The sequence below is a fragment of the Triticum urartu genome, chromosome 4 (assembly GCF_003073215.2).
Source record: "Triticum urartu cultivar G1812 chromosome 4, Tu2.1, whole genome shotgun sequence".
Taxonomy (NCBI): Eukaryota; Viridiplantae; Streptophyta; class Magnoliopsida; order Poales; family Poaceae; genus Triticum; species Triticum urartu.
Genome location: NC_053025.1, coordinates 31,268,205 through 31,293,444, shown reverse-complemented (window position 1 = coordinate 31,293,444; position 25,240 = coordinate 31,268,205). Strand labels below are relative to the sequence as shown.

Here is a 25,240-nt window from a genome sequence, read left to right as displayed (position 1 = left end):
GTAATTACATTCTGCCTAATATTAGCATGCAATTTATATATTGCATAATATTAATGGGCAATACAATTAATATTTTCTCGAATATTTTTATTGAAATGGAGGCAAAAGATTTCCCTCATATTTTAACTAAGAGAGGAATAGGGAGTTTGTCACAACACTCACACACAAAAGAAATTACTCTCCTGGTAATATGTGACCCAATTATTTTGCACCCGTGGTCACCCAAAGGCGAGCCTCCTCTTTGATGAAGTTAAGAAGGATCTTTGGCTGAACACTCTTGTTGCGGAAGACCCGTGCATTTCTTTCGTTACAGATGGTCCAACAGACAAGCATGGTCAGGGATGCCATGGCCTTCCAGTTCGCGTTGGAGGAGTCTGACCACTTGGTCCACCACTCCTTGACAGAGGTCTCAAGTTGCCAATCATCGGTGTTTATGTTCTCCGGGTCAAGCCAATTGCTAACCAAGTTCCAGATGCGCTTGGTGAAGCAACAATTGAAGAAAAGATGCATCCCAGATTCTTGCTCCCGCTTGCAAAGAGGACAAAGCCCACAGTTTGGCAATCCTCTCTTGGCGAGTCTATCTGCCGTCCAAAGTCTGTCTTGAGTGGCCAACCAAGCGAAGAACTTGACCTTCAGGGGGCTCAATATTTCCACATTGCATGTTCCAAGGGAGAGTAGAATGTTCCCATGAATTGGGCCTTATAAGCGGAGGCCACAGAATGTTGACCATCACTTGTGTGCTTCCAAACAATTTCATCATCGGCATGTGCATCAAGGTGGAAATCATGGATGGTCATCCACAAGGTCACAAATTGTCCGATGTGCTCGAAGGTGAAGTTGGCCGTCAACTTGACCTTAGAAACCCAAGCGTTGTCAAGAAGTGCATCCTTGATCTTCCAATTCTTTCTTGAAGAAGCCTAAAAAATTAGCGGGACAATGTCCTTGGGTTTATGGTTATTTATCCAAGGTGCATCCCAAAATGGCGTCTTCGCACCATTCCTAGTGGTAACAGTGGTTGAAGCATAGAAGAGGTTGAGGTCTTCCTCATCACAAAGGGTAGCCCATGCCAACCCAAAGCTTTGTAGGCTCCGTCCACTCGTACCAAGGCCATCTGAGACGGAGATCTCTTGCGAATTTTGTTTAGTATGAACGTGCGTTGCACGCACACAATTACTAGTATGGTTAGGAGAGCAACACACTTTGGTGTTTCATAAATACGGAATACTCTTTCAGTAGGAAGCAAAGTTCTTGTTGATAACGGGACACTTGTGGTGAGTTCATCAATCTTCGGTCGAGTCTTTTAAAAATGCTCATAAGGATAGGATCAGAGTGCTAGCCCCTGCCTATTGAGGTCTAGTATTCCTGGCCTCGTGAGACCCTGCCATGGCCTTCCCTGGTCTGTTCGCTTCAGCCATTCCCAGCGCAATCTAAGTGCTAGTCCCTGCCTATTGACGTCTAGTATTCCAAGCCCTCCAAGTTGTTAGGGACGGCAAACTCTCAGCCAAGCAACTAAGCATTTACTTTCATGTATGTGACTAGATCCAACCCAAAAGAAAGCACGACAGACATTGTTCACCCGATTCAAAGCCCACTTAAGAGCATCTGCGATCAGCTGGTGATGCGTAGGCCTAGCACGAATCACGTTGTTCACAAGGACCAGTCTTCCTGGCCTCGTGACCAACCGCTTTTGCCAGCCCGGCAGAGAGGGAGCTTCACCTCCACCTTCGGAGGACAAATACCAGACACCGGAGCGCGCAGGCCCGAAGAGACAACATCAATCCTCCAAGTGTCGAAAAGAGCGTGACCGGACGGAACGGGAACAGAAACATCTTTGTCAAACCATGAATCCACGGTAACTAGACGACGAAGTCCAGTGGCGAACAGGAGCACGGTACGTGCACACCTGCGTCACATGTAAAAAAAAAATACATGTGTTTTTTTGAACGGTCACATGTACATGTTTTTTTTTTTTGAACGGGAGCTTCCCCTTCCCTTCGTCTAAAAGAAAGTGAAATATCTTCGCCTTCACCCGTCCCCTCGGCTCGATTATAAATATTCCGCCATTTTTGTCCCCCGGCCAGCACGGCGCACGCCATCCACTATACAATAGGAAACGCTCCCGCTTTCCTTGGTAACGGCTTGGCCCCGACCCCGCGTTGATCAACCACAAACCAGCGGCGAGCTCTAGTACTAGTGTACCACCGTCCCCCGATCGGATCGGCCGTCGTCCCCGCCGGCGAGCGAGCGAGCGATCAGGATGGTGCTCTCCCACGCCGCGTCGGCAGGGTCGTCCGATGACTCGGTGCACTCCACCTTCGCCTCCCGCTACGTCCGCGCCTCCCTGCCCAGGTACGTCCCTCCCTCCTACGTCCATGGATGGATCGATCATGGATGATTGGATGCTAGATTTGGCTTCGTCGTTCGTTGAACTGATGGATGGATGGATGGACGGGCAGGTTCCGGATGCCGGAGAACTCGATCCCGAAGGAGGCGGCGTACCAGATCATCAACGACGAGCTGATGCTGGACGGGAACCCGCGGCTGAACCTGGCGTCCTTCGTCACCACGTGGATGGAGCCCGAGTGCAACAAGCTCATGATGGACTCCATCAACAAGAACTACGTCGACATGGACGAGTACCCCGTCACCACCGAGCTCCAGGTATGCATACCATTTATTACTTACCTTGGCGTTACTTCGGTCCCCGGTTTTGCGAACCTGCTCTGACCGAGTCCCCTTGATTTGCAATCCATCGGGATCCCTTCCTTCTTCCGGTGGGCTTCCACTGCTCCATTTGGGATCATCCACTGATCCGGTATAGAAGTTTGAAAACTATGCACCGCCACCAGGAATGGTGATAAAAAACTGGTCGATGCGCGTTCGTATCTTGCCTCTACTCGCTCGAGCGACGATTATTATATGTACTACGAGCCCACTGTTTTCGGATTTTTATTTCTATGTACTCCCTCCGTTCGAAAATACTTGTATTAGAAATTTGTATCTAGAACTAGAACAAGTCTAGATATAACCATTTTTAAAACAAGTATTTCAGGGAATAGTATGTACGTATGGCCGCGTGTAAAGGAGATGAATTATGTAGCACAAAGGAAGGGAGTCCGGAACTCGTTTCCATTGCTCTCAAGTTTATGTAGGCCTCGTAGACGTCGCCGAAAGAAACAAAAGGTCGGTCAATTCGACACTTGGGTGTTCAGCAGTCGTGTCAGGCTAGCAGCAAGTGACAAAACCAGGAGATATACCCAGCCTTTAAAAAGAACAGAAAAAAAGAGACCAGACCATGTATTCATCGAGTTTTTGACAGATTTTAATTTTTCTGGCGGTGCGGTTGAACAGAACTCATGCCATGCACGTAGTAGTACTATTTTGTCCCGACACAAGATTCTCCTCTTTTTATTTTTTTGCGGGGGAGATGAGATTCTCCTCGAGATCAGGAGGCTCAGCATTTGCTCTCAAAAAGGAGGCTCAGCATTTCCGGGCGGTGCATCGGCTACCTTTTGCCCCCCGTTGTTTCAAACCAGGAACAAAATACAGTACTCCTCGAGATCGACGAGGATTAAGGTCACTTTTTTTTCAAAAATAAAAACGGATTAGGTAGTGCTACTATTGACTTATTTACAGTCTAGGTAGAATCATTCGAGTCTTGGCACTTGCAAAGGCCCAACACTATTATATATAACTAAAAAGAATAAACAATAATCTCCTCAACGGCGCGTCCCTGTCCATCCGTCTATATATCCTCTTGGTGCATGAACCTGAGTAGTGCACTAGAGAACAAACGGGGAGCAGAACGTGCGTGGTGTACATCTGTGCAGAACAAGGCATCTGGCCCCCGTCCCTGTCCTCCAACCCGCGACGCAACAATAGGAAAACGAGACGCTCCAAGGAAGGCGATCGAGCAAACCACGTTCACATACACACGCACACGGCGATAGCTCTGGTTCCTGGTTGTCTGTCGTCTTGTCGAGCCGCCCAACGATCGATCGAGAGGGGCAACGAGAAGAGTTCTACTCGCAAACCCAGGCAGCCCGAGATTTCGATTTCTCGGTGCTATCGCTGTACTGGTAGGCCGCCGAGCTAGGCGCTCGTGGCCGTGTGGAGGAGGTTAGGCCTGCAGGGGATGTAAACCGGAAATGTTTACTGACTTCTAAGGCTAAAGCAAATGAGTAATGATTCGATCTGGTTGCGCCCTTTCGGCACAGCGCCGCACTATTACTACGAGCTGCAGTGGTCTAATCATGTAAGCAGGCCTGCTATACTGCTAGACTCACCGGCAAAATCAAGGAGCGAAGGATTTTTCTTTTAAATGCAAAGGGTGGACCCTCGGTTCCTATTAATAGAAGAAATCGTCAGAGATTTCGCTACAAGGAGAAGAAGAAAATTGCGGAGTAGAACATTATAAAACTGAAGCACGCTTACAGTATAGAGTAAGCAATCCACATGCATGTGAGAACCAAGATGTTTGGATGCTGCCGCTGCTAGCCACGCAAAACCCTGTACGCCTGCCAAATAATTCATGGATGATTTCTCTGTCGGCGTCTTGCAAATAGTAGTTCGTATCCATCTATACCGGTACCCATGGCTCGGTCAACGCTAACTTTTTGGCTAGGCGTCTCAAGTCACCCATCCAAATGATCCCATACACTATTTTCTATTTTTCTGTTACGTACCACTGTAAGCTAGAAAAATCAGCGCATAACCATGTCAGTATAATCAATAAAAGCAAGTTCAGTCTTCACACGCTTCAAACTTTAGCGGCGAACAAGATCCCGTAAGCTCTCCTCACATAACGTGCTTCTTTCAGATTCGGAAGGGAGTACCAAAGAACAATCAGCTAGTAGATGCCAATTGCTAAGCAGGGAGTACATGTAGAAACGCCAAAACTAGATATACCATGTTGATGGAGGAAACTTTACTATTTCCTCTGATCCATATTAATCGTCGCTCATCCGCTTGTGTGATGATCGGAGGGGTTATTTGTTTTCTTTTCGGGATAAATCAGGTGTAGATATGGCAAGGTTAGTTGATCGATCATAACATGTCTTTTCTAAACTTTTGTTTTGCAGAACCGATGTGTGAACATGATCGCGCATCTGTTCAATGCTCCTCTTGGGGAGACGGAGACAGCCGTGGGGGTGGGCACCGTCGGCTCTTCGGAGGCCATCATGCTCGCCGGGCTGGCCTTCAAGAGGAGGTGGCAGAACAAGATGAAGGCCGCCGGCAAGCCCTGCGACAAGCCCAACATCGTCACCGGCGCAAACGTCCAAGTAATTAAGCACATCACAGTTTCCTTCATTAACGCTTACACTGTCAACTTTTTAACTGGACTGATTCGATGGGGTAAAAACCGTAAAATGGATGCAGGTTTGCTGGGAGAAGTTCGCACGCTACTTCGAGGTGGAGCTCAAGGAAGTGAAGCTGAGCGAGGGGTACTACGTGATGGACCCCGAGAAGGCCGTTGAGATGGTCGACGAGAACACCATCTGCGTCGCCGCCATCCTCGGCTCCACCCTCAACGGGGAGTTCGAGGACGTCAAGATGCTCAACGACCTCCTCGTCAAGAAGAACGAGGAGACAGGGTAATGCATGAATTCACTAAGCATCCTTGACCCTTCCACCGAGCTCCCACTGTATATATCACTCATCTAGATGGAGGTCTGCAGAAAATGTTGTAATGGTGTTTTGGGGTTGAACGTGCAGCTGGGACACGCCGATCCACGTGGACGCGGCGAGCGGCGGCTTCATCGCGCCGTTCCTGTACCCTGAGCTGGAGTGGGACTTCCGGCTGCCCCTGGTGAAGAGCATCAACGTGAGCGGGCACAAGTACGGCCTCGTGTACGCCGGGATCGGGTGGTGCATCTGGAGGAGCAAGGAGGACCTGCCGGACGAGCTCATCTTCCACATCAACTACCTCGGCGCCGACCAGCCCACCTTCACCCTCAACTTCTCCAAGGGTTCCAGCCAGGTTATCGCACAGTACTACCAGCTGATCCGCCTTGGTTTTGAGGTACAGCTCGTCGATTTTGTCCGATTTTTTTTCACTTATAACAGTATTCTTGCTAAATTTTAGTTGACTGAGATTTGGCTATGTATTAATTGATGCTATATTCATAAGATATTACATTGAAATCCATGCAAAATTTTCTTTTTATTTTGTTTCTTTCTTTCTTACATGTCATCTCACTTGATCGAAACTTGAGAAACTCTCAATCGACTGAGACCTAGACACACCCTAACATCATTGTTGTGCTAACTGTATTTGGTATAATAATGCAGGGGTACAGGAACATCATGGACAACTGCCAGGAGAACGCGATGGTGCTCAAGGAGGGGCTGGAGCGCACGGGGCGGTTCAACATCGTGTCCAAGGACCAGGGCGTCCCGCTAGTGGCCTTCTCCCTCAAGGACAGCAGCCGACACGACGAGTTCGAGATCTCCGAGTTCCTGCGCCGCTTCGGCTGGATCGTGCCCGCCTACACCATGCCCCCCGACGCGCAGCACGTCACCGTGCTCCGCGTCGTCATCCGCGAGGACTTCAGCCGCACCTTCGCCGAGCGCCTCGTCATCGACATCGAGAAGGTGCTCCACGAGCTCGACGCGCTCCCGTCACGCAGCAGCGGACCCGCCCTGCAGCACCCCAACGGCGACACTGTGAGCGAGAAGGACCTGGCCAGGCAGCGCGAGGTGGTGTCCGTCTGGAAGAGGGCCGTCGCCGCCAGGAAGAAGACCCAGGGCGTCTGCTGAGCGGTGGCGATGCGCCTCTCACCATGCTCTGCCGCTCGATATTTATGGTTGTATTTCCTAATTTAAGCTGCTACTTCTCTTGCCCGTGATGATTTTTTAGAGGACGGAACTAATAGTTCTGGCTCCAATAGATCGATCGAGTAATACTTATGTCATGTATGTGTTGAACAACAGTACTGTACTTGCATATTTGTACCTAGCAGCAATCATGTCTTTATTTGGGTGCCTGATATTCGATCAAAATCGTTGTTTCTGCATAGGTTCGTTGTCGTAACTCTGGACCATGATGCTTTTTTAGGGGCACTCTGAACCATGATTCTGGTTGAATGCCATGATATGATGGAGCAGTTAACCTTCACAGACACGGTACGGTGGTAGTAACGGTGACATGTACCAGTATGCGGTACGAGGCGACGACCTCAGGGTGGACTTTCGGTATAAACCGGAAATTCAGTTTCTACCTTGCATTTACCGATTGTGCTCAGAATATCGCAGTGGCACCCTAAGAGGAGAGCTCTATGGATGCTTCCTGTGTATTTTGAACATTTCCTGAAAACACAAATATTTTTAAAACTTTAATTTTTTTAAATAAGAGCATTTTTTGGAACTCTGATCATTTTCTAAAAGCAAAGAATATTTATAATTCTAAACAATTTTCGAAATTTCTAGGTATTTTAAATTTTTCTAAATATTTTCTTTTATAATTCTGAGCAATATTTGAAATATGACAATTTTTTTAAAAGAACAAACGAAAAAACAAAGGAAAAATTCATGAAGAAAATAACAAAACAACAAAGATATTTTTTTAAAACCAGAACCTTCTAGAAGGTTCACCAAACCAAAAAAGCTAGGCAGAAAAGGTTCCAAAAACCGGAATTTTAGTAGCACCTATATTAGCTAATTGGCGACCCATCTAGGGTAGGAGAACCAAGGTCGCGGTAGTGCGCCACCTTTCGGCTTTTGGGCTGAAATGTTGTTTCACAACTGTCACAAAGAACATCTCCATGCTTGAAAAAGTGCACATGCTAGCCGAGCTTCAGTGAGGGGGATCCTATTCCACGCGCGGTCGGATAATAGCATTCAAACACGCAACACAGCTCACGGTGATGGTCCGGTAAATCCGTCTGTTTCTACGTTATTTGCTTTTGTTTTCTACAGGGAAGTTTTTTTCCCGCACTCAACCCTTTTTTCATTTTGTTTTCTTCCGGGTTTTATCGTTTCTCATATTCTTTTCTTATTTATTTTTATTTTATTTTAATTTTTGTGATTTTTTAAATTCATGAACATTTTCCAAATTCATGCAAACTTTTGAAATGTGAGACTTTTCTAAATTGAAGATTTTTTTTGAAATCTCAAACATTTTTTAAATTTGAACATTTTTCTGAATTCATGAACACTTTTTGAAATCCGGAGCATTTTGTGCATTCGGGAACCTTTTTTGAAAACCAGGAACATGTTTTGAATTTGTGATTCTTTTGAAATTCGGGATCATTTTCAAATTCCTGAACAATATTTAATTTTATAATTTTTTGAGATGTAGGAACTTTTTTCAAATCTGTGATCTTTTTTAAAATTAACAACATTTTCCCAAACTGATGCACAATTTTTTAAATCTGGAAACATTTTTTGAAATCCATGAACATTTTCAAAATTTGTGAGTTTTTTTAAATATAGAAAAAATAATGTTTTCCTCACTCATGACAACAATAAGTACAGTTGCTCCGCTAACCGTATCTTGTGTTGGCGCAATACGACACAAAAATAACGCGATGAAGGGGTACATGAACATCATGGACAGCTGCCAGGAGAACGTGATGGTGCTCAAGGAGGGGCTGGAGCAGGCCGGTTAAACATCGTGTCCAAGGACAAGGGCGTTTCACTGGTGGCCTTCTCTCTCAAGGATAGCAGCCGGCACGACAAGTTCTAGATCTCTGAGTTCCCGCGCTGCTTCAGCTGGATCATGCCCTCCTACACCATGCCCCCGGACGTGCAACACGTCATCGTGCTCTACCCGTCATCGCAAGGAGAACCATTTTGCGCTGATAAATTCTTGACATTTTCTTTTATAATTCCGAGCAATGTTTGAAATATGAACAATTTTTTTAAACAAGGGGATAATAGCTTTCAAACACGCATGGTCCGGTTAATCCGTCTGTTTCTACGTTATTTGCTTTGTTCTATCCACCGGTTTTGGGGAAAGAATTTACCACACTCAACCATTTTTTCCATTTTATTTTCTTTTTGGATTTTTCGGTTTCTCATTTTTTCAGTCCGGTTTTCAATTAATACCGAATCGACATTACATTTACTGATTGTGCTCAGAATATAGCAGTGGTACCATCTTATATAGCAAAAAAATCTGCGCCTTAGAGCAACTGTAGTAGAAAACCGTAAAACATGCCATTCTGTAAACACGGTATGACGACAGTAACGACGGCATGTACCAGTACCGTGGTACGAGGTTACGGACAACGTGGTAGATGACGAGGAGAGCCATTGTGCGCTGGTAATTTCTTGACATTTTCTTTTATAATTCTGAGCAATGTTTCAAATATGAACAATTTTTTTAAACAAGAAACGAAACAACCAAAAAAACAGGAAAAAATCAATTAGAAAATAAAAAAATAACAAAGATAAAAAATAATCGAAACTAAAATCTTCTAGAAGGTTCACAAAACCGAAAAAAGCTAGGCAGAAAAGGTTCCAAAAACCGGAATTTCAGTAGTACCTATATATTAGCTAATTTGTTACTGCTTGGATGGTTTCTAAAATTGATTTAACCAGCTCTCCTTCGTGCTGTTTAGCCTAGTTTTTTTTTAACGGACGCTCTAGTTGTTTTTCTATGGTTCTTTTCTATTGTTAGTCGGAGATGAGAATTGTTCATAGCAGATTCAGAAGAAGGCGCGTCCACGTGCATAACAGAGTTTCAGAGTCCAGTAGCAGCAGTCCACCCGCCGTTGGTTGGGCTGGATTACGATTGGTCAGACGGAGACCAGTCAAATCAAAGAAACAAAAAGGCCGTCAGGTGTGCATGCACATGTTTTACGGCCCAGAACACCTGGTTCAGGTAGCGGCCTGCTCAGTCACCTTCCTTCTACTACTTGAAAGTTTGTCTCAAAAAAAAACTTGAAAGTTTGTCTCAAAAAAAAAAAACTACTTGAAAGTTGAAACTGTGAGATAATAAAGGCAATAAAACCCTCATATACTCGAGTCACCTTCTACTGTTCTCAGACACAAAGTTAAAAACACGCGTGGGCCGAGCGCGCACATGCAGTCCTGTCGAAAAACACGTGAATATTCTCCGTGTCAAAAGAGCTCGTCGTTTGGTCAGGTGATCAGCACACGTTTACCTTTGCCAGTTACACTACACACGCCCAGTTCACAAGTTCCAAAGAAGAAGCGATCCAAGCCAGGGCGTTGCGTTTGCTTCTTTTACTCGATCGTGTGGAGCACGAGCCCGCGACTGCAGCCGAGGAAAGGATCGACGGTCGCTGTCGGCGCGCCGTTCGACTATATTAAACCAAACCATCCGCTCTTTTGCCCGGCCGATTCTTGTCCGTGGCGACGGGTGCGCACGGCCACCGATCGCCCTCCGTCTTTCTCCCCGATCGACTGCATGATCATGATGGCTACGCGTTCCTCCTCCGGCCCCCTCCATGCGGTGCGGTTCGCTCGCTTCGGTTCTACGGAAACCCCATGATCTCAGCTCGAGTACTCCATCTACGGAGGCGGTGACCCGCCTGGTGCGCGAAGGCGTCATCGGCGCACCACCGCCACCACCACCATTCTTTTCAGGTCTCACTCTCGCGGCTTTGTCGGGTCTTCTACGGGTTGCTCGCTCCGGCGGTCGCATGGGGATCACGCGGTCCCGTTTACTCGTTGTGACCGGAGTGGCCTGCTGATCACATAGAATAGAAAAACGGCTCCCAGGTGCTGGACTTCCTTCCAATCAGCACATGCTAGCTTTACGAATGAAACCAGGTGGAATCAACAGAATGGACTTGTATATATGTTGGAGGTTCCAAAATGTGTTTCCAATCTATCGATCCTTGTAAGAAAAGTAATACCGTAGCTAGTAAATCTGGAGCACCTTTTTTCTTTTTGCCCGAAGAGTAGCGGCTAATTTTTCCTCTCGTTCGCAAGTGTTGCTTTCTGCAAGATTTCAGTTAGTTTTCAGTGATCACCTTTACCTGACTGACTTCGGTTAGCAATTCACCGGCACTTTTAGCTGGGAGTGTTACTATCTTAACCGAGATACGTTAGGGCTGGCTAGTACGTACTCCCTCCGTTCCAAATTACTTATAATTTGGAACGGAGGGAGTAGCAGGCATCGCCAGGAAGAGCGGTCAGTTAGCTGGGTCGGATCAGACATCAACCTTTGCCAATTGCCGAGTGCTGGATTGGAGGGAAGGAAACATCTCATCTCAGTTGTGATTATTCAAATACAAGGATGCTCATGCATGGGCAGGGAAAGGAGGGAATGTGTAAACGTCTCCAAGTAGCTAGAGCACCACATATATAGAGAGAGGTGCCATATCCCATCAGGCTAGGTACAACATGATCTCCTAAGCATGTATCTCTTTCAGCCGGGTGCGTGCGTGCGTGCAGCTGATCGATACCGGCCACACCTAATAAATTAAAAGTGTGTGAAAAGGCTTGCGGATTATTAGAAGCTAAAAGCCGTTGGGTTCCCATCACAAGACAGGTCAAACCGTGAACTAATTATGTAGTGCTAATAAGAACAAAACATTTCTTCAGGGGACAGGGGGGATGATAGCCGGTAACATGTCGCATCAAACTTTTACGTGCATACACTTTCACTTGTAAGTCTACAAGTACTACCTTTTAGAATCTTCCTAAGAAGAAATACACATGTCTAGCGTAAAACACCACCTTACTAATTAATTACAGAGTATGTATTGCCCGGCCGTTGCTTTATCTATAAAATGGACCAAAAACCTCGTCTGATAATCGCCAATATATACAAAGATTGGTTATTGCAATACTGTCAAGAGAAATGATCCACTTTGAATTGTTTATGTTTGCCATAGGCTCCACTTTGAGTTAGTTGGGGAACGAAAAGGAGTGAAGAAAGCTATACACCAAGCTCTGCCGATGTGCTCCCAAAAGCTAACCAAAGATTCTTCCAACCCTAGCTATCAGCCCATCTCCAATTGTCCATACAAAATCTGCTCATGCTTGCCACCAAAGTTAACTTGCGAGGAGGCGCAGCCGCAAAGCCTCAGATGCTTTAGTCCCCTCCTTGAAATATACATATTGCATCATTGCATATACCACACGTGTGTCTCTGGTTAGGTGAGTTAGGTACCACGTACAGCGCCCTTGCATACATGATATGCATGATAGTATTCCGGGAACGCATGCCGAGTTCGTTTCTTTGGCTTAGCTGCTTCTGCAATCTACGGTCATTTTCTGATGAGTTGAAATATACCTTCTGGTTCCAGCAAGATCGAGCTGATGGGGTGAGGGGCGTATGTCGATCATATCCCATCTGATGCTGATCATACGTAATAGACATCTGAGTAACTGACGCGAAAGCAAACTCAGATGATCAGTCTCACATACGTACACGGCTGCACCACATAGTAATCGGTCGAAATCATTTGGGCTGATGGGCTGGGAGAGATCAGAGATGCATAGCCTACGAAATAGTCGCGTTGGCCGTGATTATGCCTGCGTTCGTCGCACATTTACGGTGCTAGAATGGCGTTCGTCAAAATAGTTGTATGTATAGGTTCCCAAAGACAAATCTTGGGTGAATGAAGAAAGCCATGAGAAAGTTTTTCTGGCTAGGTGACGGTATTAAGAAAAAATACCATATGGTCAGATGGCTTGTAATTTGTAGACCCAAGAAAAAGGGAGGTTCGGTATAAAAGACCTAGAAAGATTTAAAGTGTACTTACTGTGTAAATGATGGTGGAATTTAGAAAACAAGGAAGGCTTGTTGCAGGATATAGTGAAAAGAAAATATAAGGTGATTAATGGCATCCAACAGATAAAGCACACTGCCGGGGATTCACCCATCTGGTTTGATCTTTTTAAAATTAAGAAATTCTATACAAAAGGCAGGAGCATGATTGTTAGAAATGGTGAACACACTGACGACTTCTTCTGGAGTGACGCATGGTGTGGAAATGGTCCTTTAAAAGACTAGTTTCGTGAGCTATTTCTGAAGAGGAGTACCACAACGATGTCTGAAGAAGAAAGCGGCACTCGTGAGCTTCGTCGACGGTGGTGACAAAGCGTGGAGCTTTCGCTCGGTCACTCCTCGGTGCCACTAGGACACCATGATGAGCGCGACGAGCACCAATCCCCGGATCTGGATCGGGGTGCCTCCACATCTAGAAGGCGCCCGAGCCACCCATCGCTATACCTCTTGTCGCCAACATGACCAAGAGATGCAGCCACTACCGATGCCATGGAGCCCGCCGAAGAACCCAACATGCGGACCACCTTCCAGGGCCACCGCCCGGCCTTCATACCCCGAGACAACGCCAACCGCCCGCTTCACAATGCACAAACCGCAACAAGTAAAGCCCCGCATCAGTCACCGAGCCAGGGTCATTAACGCCACCACCATAGGGGCGCCCACGCCTATAGCCCCCTCCAGCCCCGATGGACCAGGAGGGACATAACTTAGTGATTGCCGACGGCCATCGTCGAGAACAGCTCAGAGGACGCCAAGTGTTGGGGAACGCAACATGCAATTTCAAATAAAATCTATGATCACGCAAGATCTATCTGGGAGATGCATAGAAACGAGAGGGGGAGAGTGTGTCCACGTACCCTCGTAGACCGAAAGCGGAAGCGTTAGGTTAACGCGGTTGATGTAGTCGAACGTCTTCGCGATCCAACTGATCAAGTACCGAATGTATGACACCTCCGAGTTCAGCACACGTTCAGCTCGATGACGCCCTCGAACTCTTGATCCAGCAGAGGGTCGAGGGAGAGTTCCGTCAGCATGACGGCGTGGTGACGGTGATGGTGATGTGATCCGCGCAGGGCTTCGCCTAAGCACTACGACGCTATGATCGGAGGAGTAAACTGTGGAGGGAGGCACCGCACACGGCTAAAAGAACAATTGATGTCTTTTGGGGTGCCCTCTCGCCTCCATATAGAAGGGGAGGAGGAGGCGGCCGGCCAGGAGGGGGCGCGCCATGGGGGGGGGTGTCCTACTAGGACTCCACTCCTAGTAGGATTCGCCCCCCCCCCTTTCCTTTCTTCCACCGGAGGGAAAAGGAAGGAAAGGGAGAGGGAGAGGAAAGGGGGGCCGTGCCCCCTCCTCCTTGTCCTATTCGGACTCCCTAGGAGGGGGCGCGCGCCACCCTCCCCCCCTCCCGCGCGGGCTTCCCTCTCTCTCCCTTAGGCACATGTAGGCCCAATACTTCCCCGGGGGTTCCGGTAACCCCTCGGTACTCCGGTAAAATACCCGAACCATTCGAAACCATTCCGATGTCTGAATACTACCTTTCAATATATGAATCTTTACCTCTCGACCATTTCGAGACTCCTCTTCATGTCCGTGATCTCATTCGGAGCCCCGAACAAACTTCGGTCACCAAAACACATAACTCATAATACAAATCGTCATCGAACGTTAAGCGTGCGGACCCTACGGGTTCGAGAACTATGTAGACATGACCGAGACACATCTCTGGTCAACCAATAGCGGAACCTAGATGCTCATATTGGTTCCTACATATTCTACGAAGATCTTTATCGGTCAAACCGCAATAACAACATACGTTATTCCCTTTGTCATCGATATGTTACTTGCCCAAGATTCGATCGTCGGTATCATCATACCTAGTTCAATATCGTTACCGGTAAGTCTCTTTACTCGTTCCGTAATGCATCATCCCGCAACTAACTCATTAGTTACATTGCTTGCAAGGCTTATAGTGATGTGCATTACCGAGAGGGCCCAGAGATACTGTTGGCAATATGCCCTAGAGGCAATAATAAATTAGTTATTATTATATTTCCTTGTTCATGATAATCGTATATTATCCATTCTAGAATTGTATTGATAGGAAACTCAGATACATGTGCGGATACATAGACAACACCATGTCCCTAGTAAGCCTCTAGTTGACTAGCTCGTTGATCAATAGATGGTTACAGTTTCCTGACCATGGACATTGGATGTCATTGATAACGGGATCACATCATTAGGAGAATGATGTGATGGACAAGACCCAATCCTAAGCATAGCACAAGATCGTGTAGTTCGTATGCTAAAGCTTTTCTAATGTCAAGTATCATTTCCTTAGACCATGAGATTGTGCAACTCCCGGATACCGTAGGAGTGCTTTGGGTGTGCCAAACGTCACAAGTAACTGGGTGGCTATAAAGGTACACTACAGGTATCTCCGAAAGTGTCTGTTGGGTTGGCACGAATCGAGACTGGGATTTGTCACTCCGTGTAAGCGGAGAGGTATCTCTGGGCCCACTCGGTAGGACATCATCATAATGTGCACAATGTGATCAAGGAGTTGATCACGGGATGATGTGTTACGGAACGAGTAAAAGAGACTTGCCGGTAACGAGATTGAACAAGGTATCGGGATACCGACGATCGAATCTCGGGCAAGTATCGTACCGATAGACAAAGGGAATTGTATACGGGATTGATTAAGTCCTTAACATCGTGGTTCATCCGATGAGATCATCGTGGAACATGTGGGAGCCAACATGGGTATCCAGATCCCGCTGTTGGTTATTGACCGGAGAACGTCTCGGTCATGTCTGCATGTCTCCCGAACCCGTAGGGTCTACACACTTAAGGTTCGATGACGCTAGGGTTATAAAGGAAGTTTGTATGTGGTTACCGAATGTTGTTCGGAGTCCCGGATGAGATCCCGGACGTCACGAGGAGTTCCGGAATGGTCCGGAGGTAAAGATTTATATATGGGAAGTCCTGTTTTGGTCACCGGAAAAGTTTCCGGGGTTATCGGTAACGTACCGGGACCACCGGGAGGGTCCCGGGGGTCCACCAAGTGGGGCCACCAGCCCCGGGGGGGCACATGGGCTGTAGGGAGTGCTCCTTGGCCTACATGGGCCAAGGGCACCAGCCCCACTAAGGCCCATGCGCCTAGAAGAGGAGAGGGGGCAAACCCTAAGGGCAGATGGGCCCTAAGGCCCATAGACCCTGCGCCTCCCTCTCCTTCCCCCTCTTGGCCGCCACCCCTTGGCCATCTAGGGCTGCCGCCCCCCTTAGGGGTGGGAACCCTAGAGGGGGTGCAGCCCCTTCCCTCCCCCTATATATATGAGGCCTAGGGCTGTCCATAAAATAGGCGATTCGATCTCTCGTTGGTGCAGCCCTGCATCTCTTCTTCTTCCTCTTCTGCGGTGCTTGGCGAAGCCCTGCAGGATAGCCACGCTCCTCCATCACCACCACGCCGTTGTGCTGCTGCTGGATGGAGTCTTCCTCAACCTCTCCCTCTCTCCTTGCTGGATCAAGGCGTGGGAGACGTCACCGGGCTGTACGTGTGTTGAACGCGGAGGTGCCGTCCGTTCGGCACTTGGTCATCGGTGATTTGGATCACGATGAGTACGACTCCATCAACCCCGTTCACTTGAACGCTTCCGCTTAGCGATCTACAAGGGTATGTAGATGCACTCTCCTTCTCCTCGTTGCTAGTTTCTCCATAGATAGATCTTGGTGACACGTAGGAAAATTTTGAATTTATGCTACGTTTCCCAACAGTGGCATCATGAGCTAGGTCTATGCGTAGTTTCTATGCATAAGTAGAACACAAAGTAGTTGTGGGTGTTGATTTTGTTCAATATGCTTGCCGTTACTAGTCTTATCTTAATTCGGCGGCATCGTGGGATGAAGCGGCCCGGACCAACCTTACACGTATGCCTACGTGAGACCGGTTCCACCGACAAACATGCACTAGTTGCATAAGGTGGCTGGCGGGTGTCTGTCTCTCCCACTTTAGTCGGATCGGATTCGATGAAAAGGGTCCTTATGAAGGGTAAATAGCAATTGGCATATCACGTTGTGGTCTTTGCGTAGGTAAGAAACGTTCTTGCTAGAAACCCATAGCAGCCACGTGAAACATGCAAACAACAATTAGAGGACGTCTAACTTGTTTTTGCAGGGTATGCCATGTGATGTGATATGGCCAAAGGATGTGATGAATGATATATGTGATGTATGAGATTGATCATGTTCTTGTAATAGGAATCACGACTTGCATGTCGATGAGTATGACAACCGGCAGGAGCCATAGGAGTTGTCTTAATTTATTTATGACCTGCGTGTCAACATAAACGTCATGTATTTACTTTACTTTATTGCTAACCGTTAGCTGTAGTAGTAGAAGTAATAGATGACGTGACAACTTCAAGAAGACACGATGATGGAGATCATGATGATGGAGATCATGGTGTCATGCCGGTGACAAGATGATCATGGAGCCCCAAGATGGAGATCAAAGGAGCTATGTGATATTGGCCATATCATGTCACGTTTATTATTTGATTGCACGTGATGTTTATCATGTTTTGCATCTTGTTTACTTAGAACGACGGTAGTAAATAAGATGATCCCTCATAATAATTTCAAGAAGTGTTCCCCCTAACTGTGCACCGTTGCGACAGTTCGCTGTTTCAAAACACCACGTGATGATCGGGTGTTTTATTCAGACGTTCACATACAACGGGTGTAAGACAGATTTACACATGCAAACACTTAGGCTGACTTGACGAGCCTAGCATGTACAGACATGGCCTCGGAACACAGAAGACCGAAAGGTCGAGCATGAGTCGTATAGAAGATACGATCAACATGAAGATGTTCACCGATGTTGACTAGTCCGTCTCACGTGATGATCGGACACGGCCTAGTTGACTCAGATCATGTAATCACTTAGATGACTAGAGGGATGTCTATCCAAGTGGGAGTTCATAAGATGAACTTAATTATCCTGAACATAGTCAAAAGGTCTTCGCAAATTATGTCGTAGCTCGCGCTTCAGTTCTACTGTTTAGATATGTTCCTAGAGAATTTAGTTGAAAGTTGATAGTAGCTATTATGCGGACTAGGTCCGTAAACTGAGGATTGTCCTCATTGCTTCATAGAAGGCTTATGTCCTTAATGCACCGCTCAGTGTGCTGAACCTCGAACGTCGTCTGTGGATGTTGTGAACATCTGACATACACGTTTTGATAACTACGTGATAGTTCAGTTAAATGGTTTAGAGTTGAGGCACCGAAGACGGTTTTGAAACGTCGCGAAACATATGAGATGTTTCGAGGGCTGAAATTGGGATTTCAGGCTCGTGCCCACGTCAAGAGGTATAAGACCTCCGATGATTTTCTTAGCCTGCAAACTAAGGAGAAAAGCTCAATTGTTGAGCTTGTGCTCAGATTGTCTGAGTACAACAATCATTCGAATCAAGTGGGAGTTAATCTTCCAGATGTGATAGTGATGTTTCTCCAAAGTCATTACCACCAAGCTGCTAGAGCTTCGTGATGAACTATAACATATCAGGGATAGATATGATGATCCTTGAAATACTCGCGATGTTTGACACCGCGAAAGTAGAAATCAAGAAGGAGCATCAATTGTTGATGGTTGGTGAAACCACTAGTTTCAAGAAGGGCAAGGGCAAGAAGGGATACTTCATGAAACGGCAAATCAGCTGCTGCTCTAGTGAAGAAACCCAAGGTTGAACCCAAACCCGAGACTAAGTGCTTCTGTAATAAGGGGAACAGCCACTGGAGCAGAATAACCCTAGATACTTGGTAGATAAAAAGGCTGGCAAGGTCGATAGAAGTATATTGGATATACATTGTGTTGATGTGTACTTTACTAGTACTCCTAGTAGCACCAGGGTATTAGATACCGGTTCGGTTGCTAAGTGTTAGTAACTCGAAATAAAAGCTACGGAATAAACGGAGACTAGCTAAAGGTGAGGTGACGATATGTGTTGGAAGTGTTTCCAAGGTTGATATGATCAAGCATCGCACGCTCCCTCTACCATCGAGATTGGTATTAAAACCTAAATAATTGTTATTTGGTGTTTGCATTGAGCATAGACATGATTGGATTATGTCTATCGCAGTACAGTTAAGGAGAATAATGGTTACTCTGTTTATTTGAATAATACCTTCAATGGTCTTGCACCTTAAATAAATGGTTTATTGAATCACGATCGTAGTGATACACATGTTCATGCCAAAAGATATAAGATAGTAATGATAGTACCACCTACTTGTGGCACTGCCACTTAAGTCATATCGGTATAAAACGCATGAAGAAGCTCCATATTGATGGATCTTTGGGCTCACTCGTTTTTGAAAGGTTTGAGACATGCGAACCATGTCTATTGGTGTATATGCATGAAGAAACTCCATGCAAATGGACCGTTTGAAGTCACTTGATTTTGAATCACTTGAGACATGCAAATCATACCACATGGGCAAGATGACTGAAAGCCTCGTTTTCAGTAAAATGGAACTAGAAAGCTACTTGCTGGAAGTAATACATTTTGATGTGTGCAGTCCAATGAGTGCTGAGGCATGTAGTGGATATCGTTATGTTCTTCACAGATGATTTGAGTAGATGTTGAGTATATTTACTTGATGAATCACGAGTCTGAATTATTGAAAGGTTCAAGTAATTTCAGTGTGAAGTTGAAAGATCGTCGTGACAAGAGGATAAAAGATCTATGATATGATCATAGAGATGAATATCTGAATTACGAGTTTGGCACAGAATTAAGACATTGTGGAAATTGTTTCACAACTAATACAGCCTGGAACACCATAGTGTGATGGTGTGTCCGAACATCATAACTGCACCCTATTGGATATGATGCATACCATGATGTCTCTTATCGAATTACCACGATAGTTTATGGGTTAGGCATTAGAGACAACCGCATTCACTTTAAACAGGGCACCACGTAATTCCGATGAGATGACACCGTATGAACTATGGTTTAGAGAAGCCTAAGCTGTCATTTCTTAAAAGTTTGGGGCTGCGACGCTTATGTGAAAAAGTTTCAGGCTGATAAGCTCGAACCCAAAGCGGGTAAATGCATCTTCATAGGACACCCAAAACAGTTGGGTATACCTCCTGTCTTAGATCCGAAAGCAATAAGGGATTGTTTCTAGAATCGGGTCCTTTCTCGAGGAAAAGTTTCTCTCGAAAGAATTGAGTGGGAGGATGGTGGAGACTTGATGAGGTTATTAAACCGTCTCTTCAACTAGTGTGTGGCAGGGCACAGGGAGTTGTTCCTGTGGCACCTACACCAATTGAAGTGGAAGCTTATGATAGTGATCATGAAACTTCGGATCAAGTCACTCCCAAACCTCGTAGGATGACAAGGATGCATACTACTTCAGAGTGGTAGGTAATCCTGTCTTGGAAGTCATGTTGCTAGACAACAATGAACCTACAAGCCATGGAGAAGCGATGGTGGGCCCGGATTCCGATAAATGGCTCGAGGCCATAAAATCCGAGAGAGGATCCATGTATGAAAACAAAGTGTAGACTTTGGAAGAACTACTTGATGGTCGTAAGGCTGTTAGGTACATATGGATTTTGAAAGGAAGACGGACAATGATGGTAAGTGTCACCATTAAGAAAGCTCGACTTGTCGTTAAGATGTTTTCCGACAAGTTCAAGGAGTTGACTGCGATGAGACTTTCTCACTCGTAGCGATGCTAAGAGTCTGTTGGAATTATATTAGCGATTACTGCATTATTTATGAAATCTTGCAGATAGGATGTCAAAACATTGTTTCCTCAATGATTTTCTTGAGGAAAGGTTGTATGTGATACAATAGGAAGGTTTTGTCAATCCTGAAAAATGCTAATAAGTATGCAAAGCTCCAGCAATCCTTCTAAGGACTGGAGTAAGCATCTCGGAGTTGGAATGTATGCTTTGGTGATGATCAAACATTTTGGGTTTATACAAAGTTTATGAGAAACTTGTATTTCCAAAGAAGTGAGTGGGAGCACTATAGAATTTCTGATGAATATATGTTGTCGACATATCATAGATCAGAAATGACGTAGAATTTCTGGAAAGCATATAGGGTTATTTGGAAAGTGTTTTTCAATGGTAAGCCTGGATTAAGCTACTTGAGCATTGAGCATCAAGATCTATAAGGATAGATCAAAACGCTTAATGGTACTTTCAAATGAGCACATACCTTGACATGATCTTGAAGGTGTTCAAGATGGATCAGTCAAAGAAGGAGTTCTTGCCTGAGTTCTAAGGTATGAAGTTAAGACTTAAAGCTCGACCACGGCAGAATAGAGAGAAAGGACGAAGGTCGTCCCCTATGCTTAAGACGTAGGCTCTACAGTATGCTATGCTGTGTACCGCACCTGAAGTGTGCTTTGCCATGAGTCAGTCAAGGGGTACAAGAGTGATCCAAGAATGGATCACAGGACAGCGGTCAAAGTTATCCTTAGTAACTAGTGGACTAAGGAATTTTCTCGATTATGGACGTGGTAAAAGAGTTCGTCGTAAAGGGTTACGTCGATGCAAGCTTAACACCTATCCGGATAGCTCTGAGTAGAGATACCGGATACGTATAATGGAGCAACAATTTAGAATAGCTCCAAGTAGAACAGTTATTTGGAATAGCTCCAAATAGAGCGTGGTAGCTGCATCTAGGAGATGACATAGAGATTTGTAAGGCACACACGGATCTGAAAGGTTCAGACCCGTTGACTAAAACCTCTCTCACAAGCAACATGATCAAACCCAGAACACATTGAGTGTTAATCACATAGTGATGTGAACTAGGTTATTGACTCTAGTAAACTCTTTGGATCTTAGTCACATGGCGATGTGACCTATGAGTGTTAATCACATGGCGATGTGAACTAGATTATTGACTCTAGTGCAAGTGGGAGACTGTTGGCAATATGCCCTAGAGGCAATAATAAATTAGTTATTATTATATTTCCTTGTTCATGATAATCGTTTATTATCCATGCTAGAATTGTATTGATAGGAAACTCAGATACATGTGTGGATACATAGACAACACCATGTCCCTAGTAAGCCTCTAGTTGACTAGCTCGTTGATCAATAGATGGTTACGGTTTCCTGACCATGGACATTGGATGTCATTGATAACGGGATCACATCATTAGGAGAATGATGTGATGGACAAGACCCAATCCTAAGCATAGCACTAGATCGTGTAGTTCGTATGCTAAAGCTTTTCTAATGTCAAGTATCATTTCCTTAGACCATGAGATTATGCAACTCCCGGATACCGTAGGAGTGCTTTGGGTGTGCCAAACGTCACAACGTAACTGGGTGGCTATAAAGGTACACTACAGGTATCTCCGAAAGTGTCTGTTGGGTTGGCACGAATCGAGACTGGGATTTGTCACTCCGTGTAAGCGGAGAGGTATCTCTGGGCCCACTCGGTAGGACATCATCATAATGTGCACAATGTGATCAAGGAGTTGATCACGGGATGATGTGTTATGGAACGAGTAAAAGAGACTTGCCGGTAACGAGATTGAACAAGGTATCGGGATACCGACGATCGAATCTCGGGTAAGTATCGTACCGATAGACAAAGGGAATTGTATACGGGATTGATTAAGTCCTTGACATCGTGGTTCATCCGATGAGATCATCGTGGAACATGTGGGAGCCAACATGGGTATCCAGATCCCGCTGTTGGTTATTGACCGGAGAACGTCTCGGTCATGTCTGCATGTCTCCCGAACCCGTAGGGTCTACACACTTAAGGTTCGATGATGCTAGGGTTATAAAGGAAGTTTGTATGTGGTTACCGAATGTTGTTCGGAGTCCTGGATGAGATCCCGGACGTCACGAGGAGTTCCGAAATGGTCCGGAGGTAAAGATTTATATATGGGAAGTCCTGTTTTGGTCACCGGAAAAGTTTTGGGGTTTATCGGTAACGTACCGGGACCACCGGGAGGGTCCCGGGGGTCCACCAACTGGGGCCACCAGCCCCGGGGGGCACATGGGCTGTAGGGAGTGCTCCTTGGCCTACATGGGCCAAGGGCACCAGCCCCACTAAGGCCCATGCGCCTAGAAGAGGAGAGGGGGCAAACCCTAAGGGCAGATGGGCCCTAAGGCCCATAGACCCTGCGCCTCCCTCTCCTCCCCCCTCTTGGCCGCCACCCCTTGGCCATCTAGGGCTGCCGCTCCCCTTAGGGGTGGGAACCCTAGAGGGGGCGCAACCCCTTCCCTTCCCCTATATATATGAGGCCTAGGGCTGTCCATAAAATAGGCGATTCGATCTCTCGTTGGTGCAGCCCTGCATCTCTTCTTCTTCCTCTTCTGCGGTGCTTGGCGAAGCCCTGCAGGATAGCCACGCTCCTCCATCACCACCACGCCGTTGTTCTGCTGCTGGATGGAGTCTTCCTCAACCTCTCCCTCTCTCCTTGCTGGATCAAGGCGTGGGAGACGTCACCGGGCTGTACGTGTGTTGAACGCGGAGGTGCCGTCCGTTCGGCACTTGGTCATCGGTGATTTGGATCACGACGAGTACGACTCCGTCAACCCCGTTCACTTGAACGCTTCCGCTTAGCGATCTACAAGGGTATGTAGATGCACTCTCCTTCTCCTCGTTGCTAGTTTCTCCATAGATAGATCTTGGTGACACGTAGGAAAATTTTGAATTTATGCTACGTTCCCCAACAGATACCTCTCCGATACTCGGAGTGACAAATCCTAATCTTGATCTATGCCAACCCAACAAACACCTTCGGAGACACTTGTAGAGCATCTTTATAATCACCCAGTTACGTTGTGATGTTTGATAGCACACAAGGTGTTCCTCCGGTATTCGGGAGTTGCATAATCTCATAGTCATAGGAATATGTATAAGTCATGAAGAAAGCAATAACAATAAAACTTAACGATCATTATGCTAAGCTAATGGATGGGTCTTGTCCATCACATCATTCTCTAATGATGTGATCCCGTTCATCAAATGAGAACACATGTCTATGGTCAAGAAACTTAACCATCTTTGATTAACGAGCTAGTCAAATAGAGGCATACTAGGGACACTTTGTTTTGTCTATGTATTCACACATGTACTAAGTTTCCGGTTAATACAATTCTAGCATGAATAATAAACATCTATCATGATATAATAAAATATAAATAACAACTTTATTATTGCCTTTAGGGCATATTTCCTTCACCAAGTCCACGTCCTGTGGCAACAGTCCGACAACCGGCACACCATTATCGTGATGACCACATCCACAGACCATCACCGACGCTACAACATGAAGATGACTCCCCAACGGAGCCGCAAGCACCTTCGCTAGACTGGCAACGACCCGGTGCCCAGACTCCCGACTCGAGAGCACCAAGTCCCAGACCTCGCGTGAGGGGAAACCAACCCCGGGCATGAGGACCATGTCAAACTCCATGCCGGCCAGTGGCCAATCCGTGACGCCGACCTACTGCCAACAGGCGCACCCAGACGAGTTGGGCACCACCCCCATCATGAAGAGGGTTGCTCATGGCAAACGGCAACTCCGGCAGCTGAGCAACCATGCCAGCGCTGGCCCCGCCTCCCCCTTAACTGTTGGGGAACATAGCAGAAATTCAAAATTTTCCTACGTATCACCAAGATCTATCTATGGAGAAACCAGCAACGAGGGGAAAGAGAGTGCATCTACATACCCTTGTAGATCGCTAAGCGGAAGCGTTCAAGTGAACGGGGTTGATGAAGTCGTACTCGTCGTGATTCAAATCACCGATGATCAAGTGCCGAACGCACGGCACCTCCGCGTTCAACACACGTACAGCCCGGTGACGTCTCCCATGCCTTGTCCAGCAAGGAGAGAGGGAGAGGTTGAGGAAGACTCCATCCGGCAGCAGCACAACGGCGTGGTGGTGATGGAGGAGCGTGGCAATCCTGCAGGGCTTCGCCAAGCACCACGGGAGAGGAGAAGAACTTGGGAGAGAGGGAGGGGCTGCACCAAAGGCAAAAGGTGTGTTTGAGAGGCCCTCCTACCCCACTATATATAGGGATCCCAAGGGGGGGGGGTGCGCCAGCCCCTAGGAGATCCAATCTCCAAGGGGGCGGCGGCCAGGGGAGGTTTCCCTCCCCCCCAAGGCACCTAGGAGGTGCCTTCCCTCCTTGGGACTCTTCCTTAGGGTTCCCCTTTCACCCTAGGCGCATGGGCCCTAGGGGAAGTGGCGCCCCAGCCCACTTTGGGCTGGATCCCTTCTCACTTCAGCCCATGGGACCCTCCGGGATAGGTGGCCCCACCCGGTGGGCCCCCGGGACCCTTCCGGTGGTCCCGGTACAATACCGATGACCCCGAAACTTGTCCCGATGGCCGAAACAGGACTTCCTATATATAAATCTTTACCTCCGGACCATTCCGGAACTCCTCATGACGTGCGGGATCTCATCCGGGACTCCGAACAACATTCGGTAACCACATACAAGCTTCCTTTATAACCCTAGCGTCA

General features: G+C 46.6%; 1 protein-coding gene across 1 annotated transcript; it reads left to right on the top strand.

Annotated features, from left to right (window-relative positions):
* Positions 1-2,064: 2,064 nt before the first annotated feature.
* On the top strand, positions 2,065-7,016 carry LOC125550443 (glutamate decarboxylase 1-like). The gene is made up of 6 exons (XM_048713441.1): positions 2,065-2,349; positions 2,457-2,661; positions 5,082-5,282; positions 5,380-5,594; positions 5,716-6,022; positions 6,292-7,016. The coding sequence occupies exons 1-6, from the start codon at positions 2,258-2,260 to the stop codon at positions 6,757-6,759; spliced, it is 1,488 nt and encodes a 495-aa protein (XP_048569398.1). The 5' UTR covers positions 2,065-2,257; the 3' UTR covers positions 6,760-7,016.
* The last annotated feature ends 18,224 nt before the right edge of the window (positions 7,017-25,240 follow it).

Coding starts and splice junctions, on each gene's coding strand:
- LOC125550443 (XM_048713441.1), top strand. CDS start 2,258: ATGGTGCTCTCCCACGCCGCGTCGGCAGGGTCGTCCGATGACTCGGTG. Junction 2,662..5,081: donor CCGTCACCACCGAGCTCCAG/GTATGCATACCA, acceptor TTTGTTTTGCAG/AACCGATGTGTGAACATGAT. Junction 5,283..5,379: donor TCACCGGCGCAAACGTCCAA/GTAATTAAGCAC, acceptor AAATGGATGCAG/GTTTGCTGGGAGAAGTTCGC.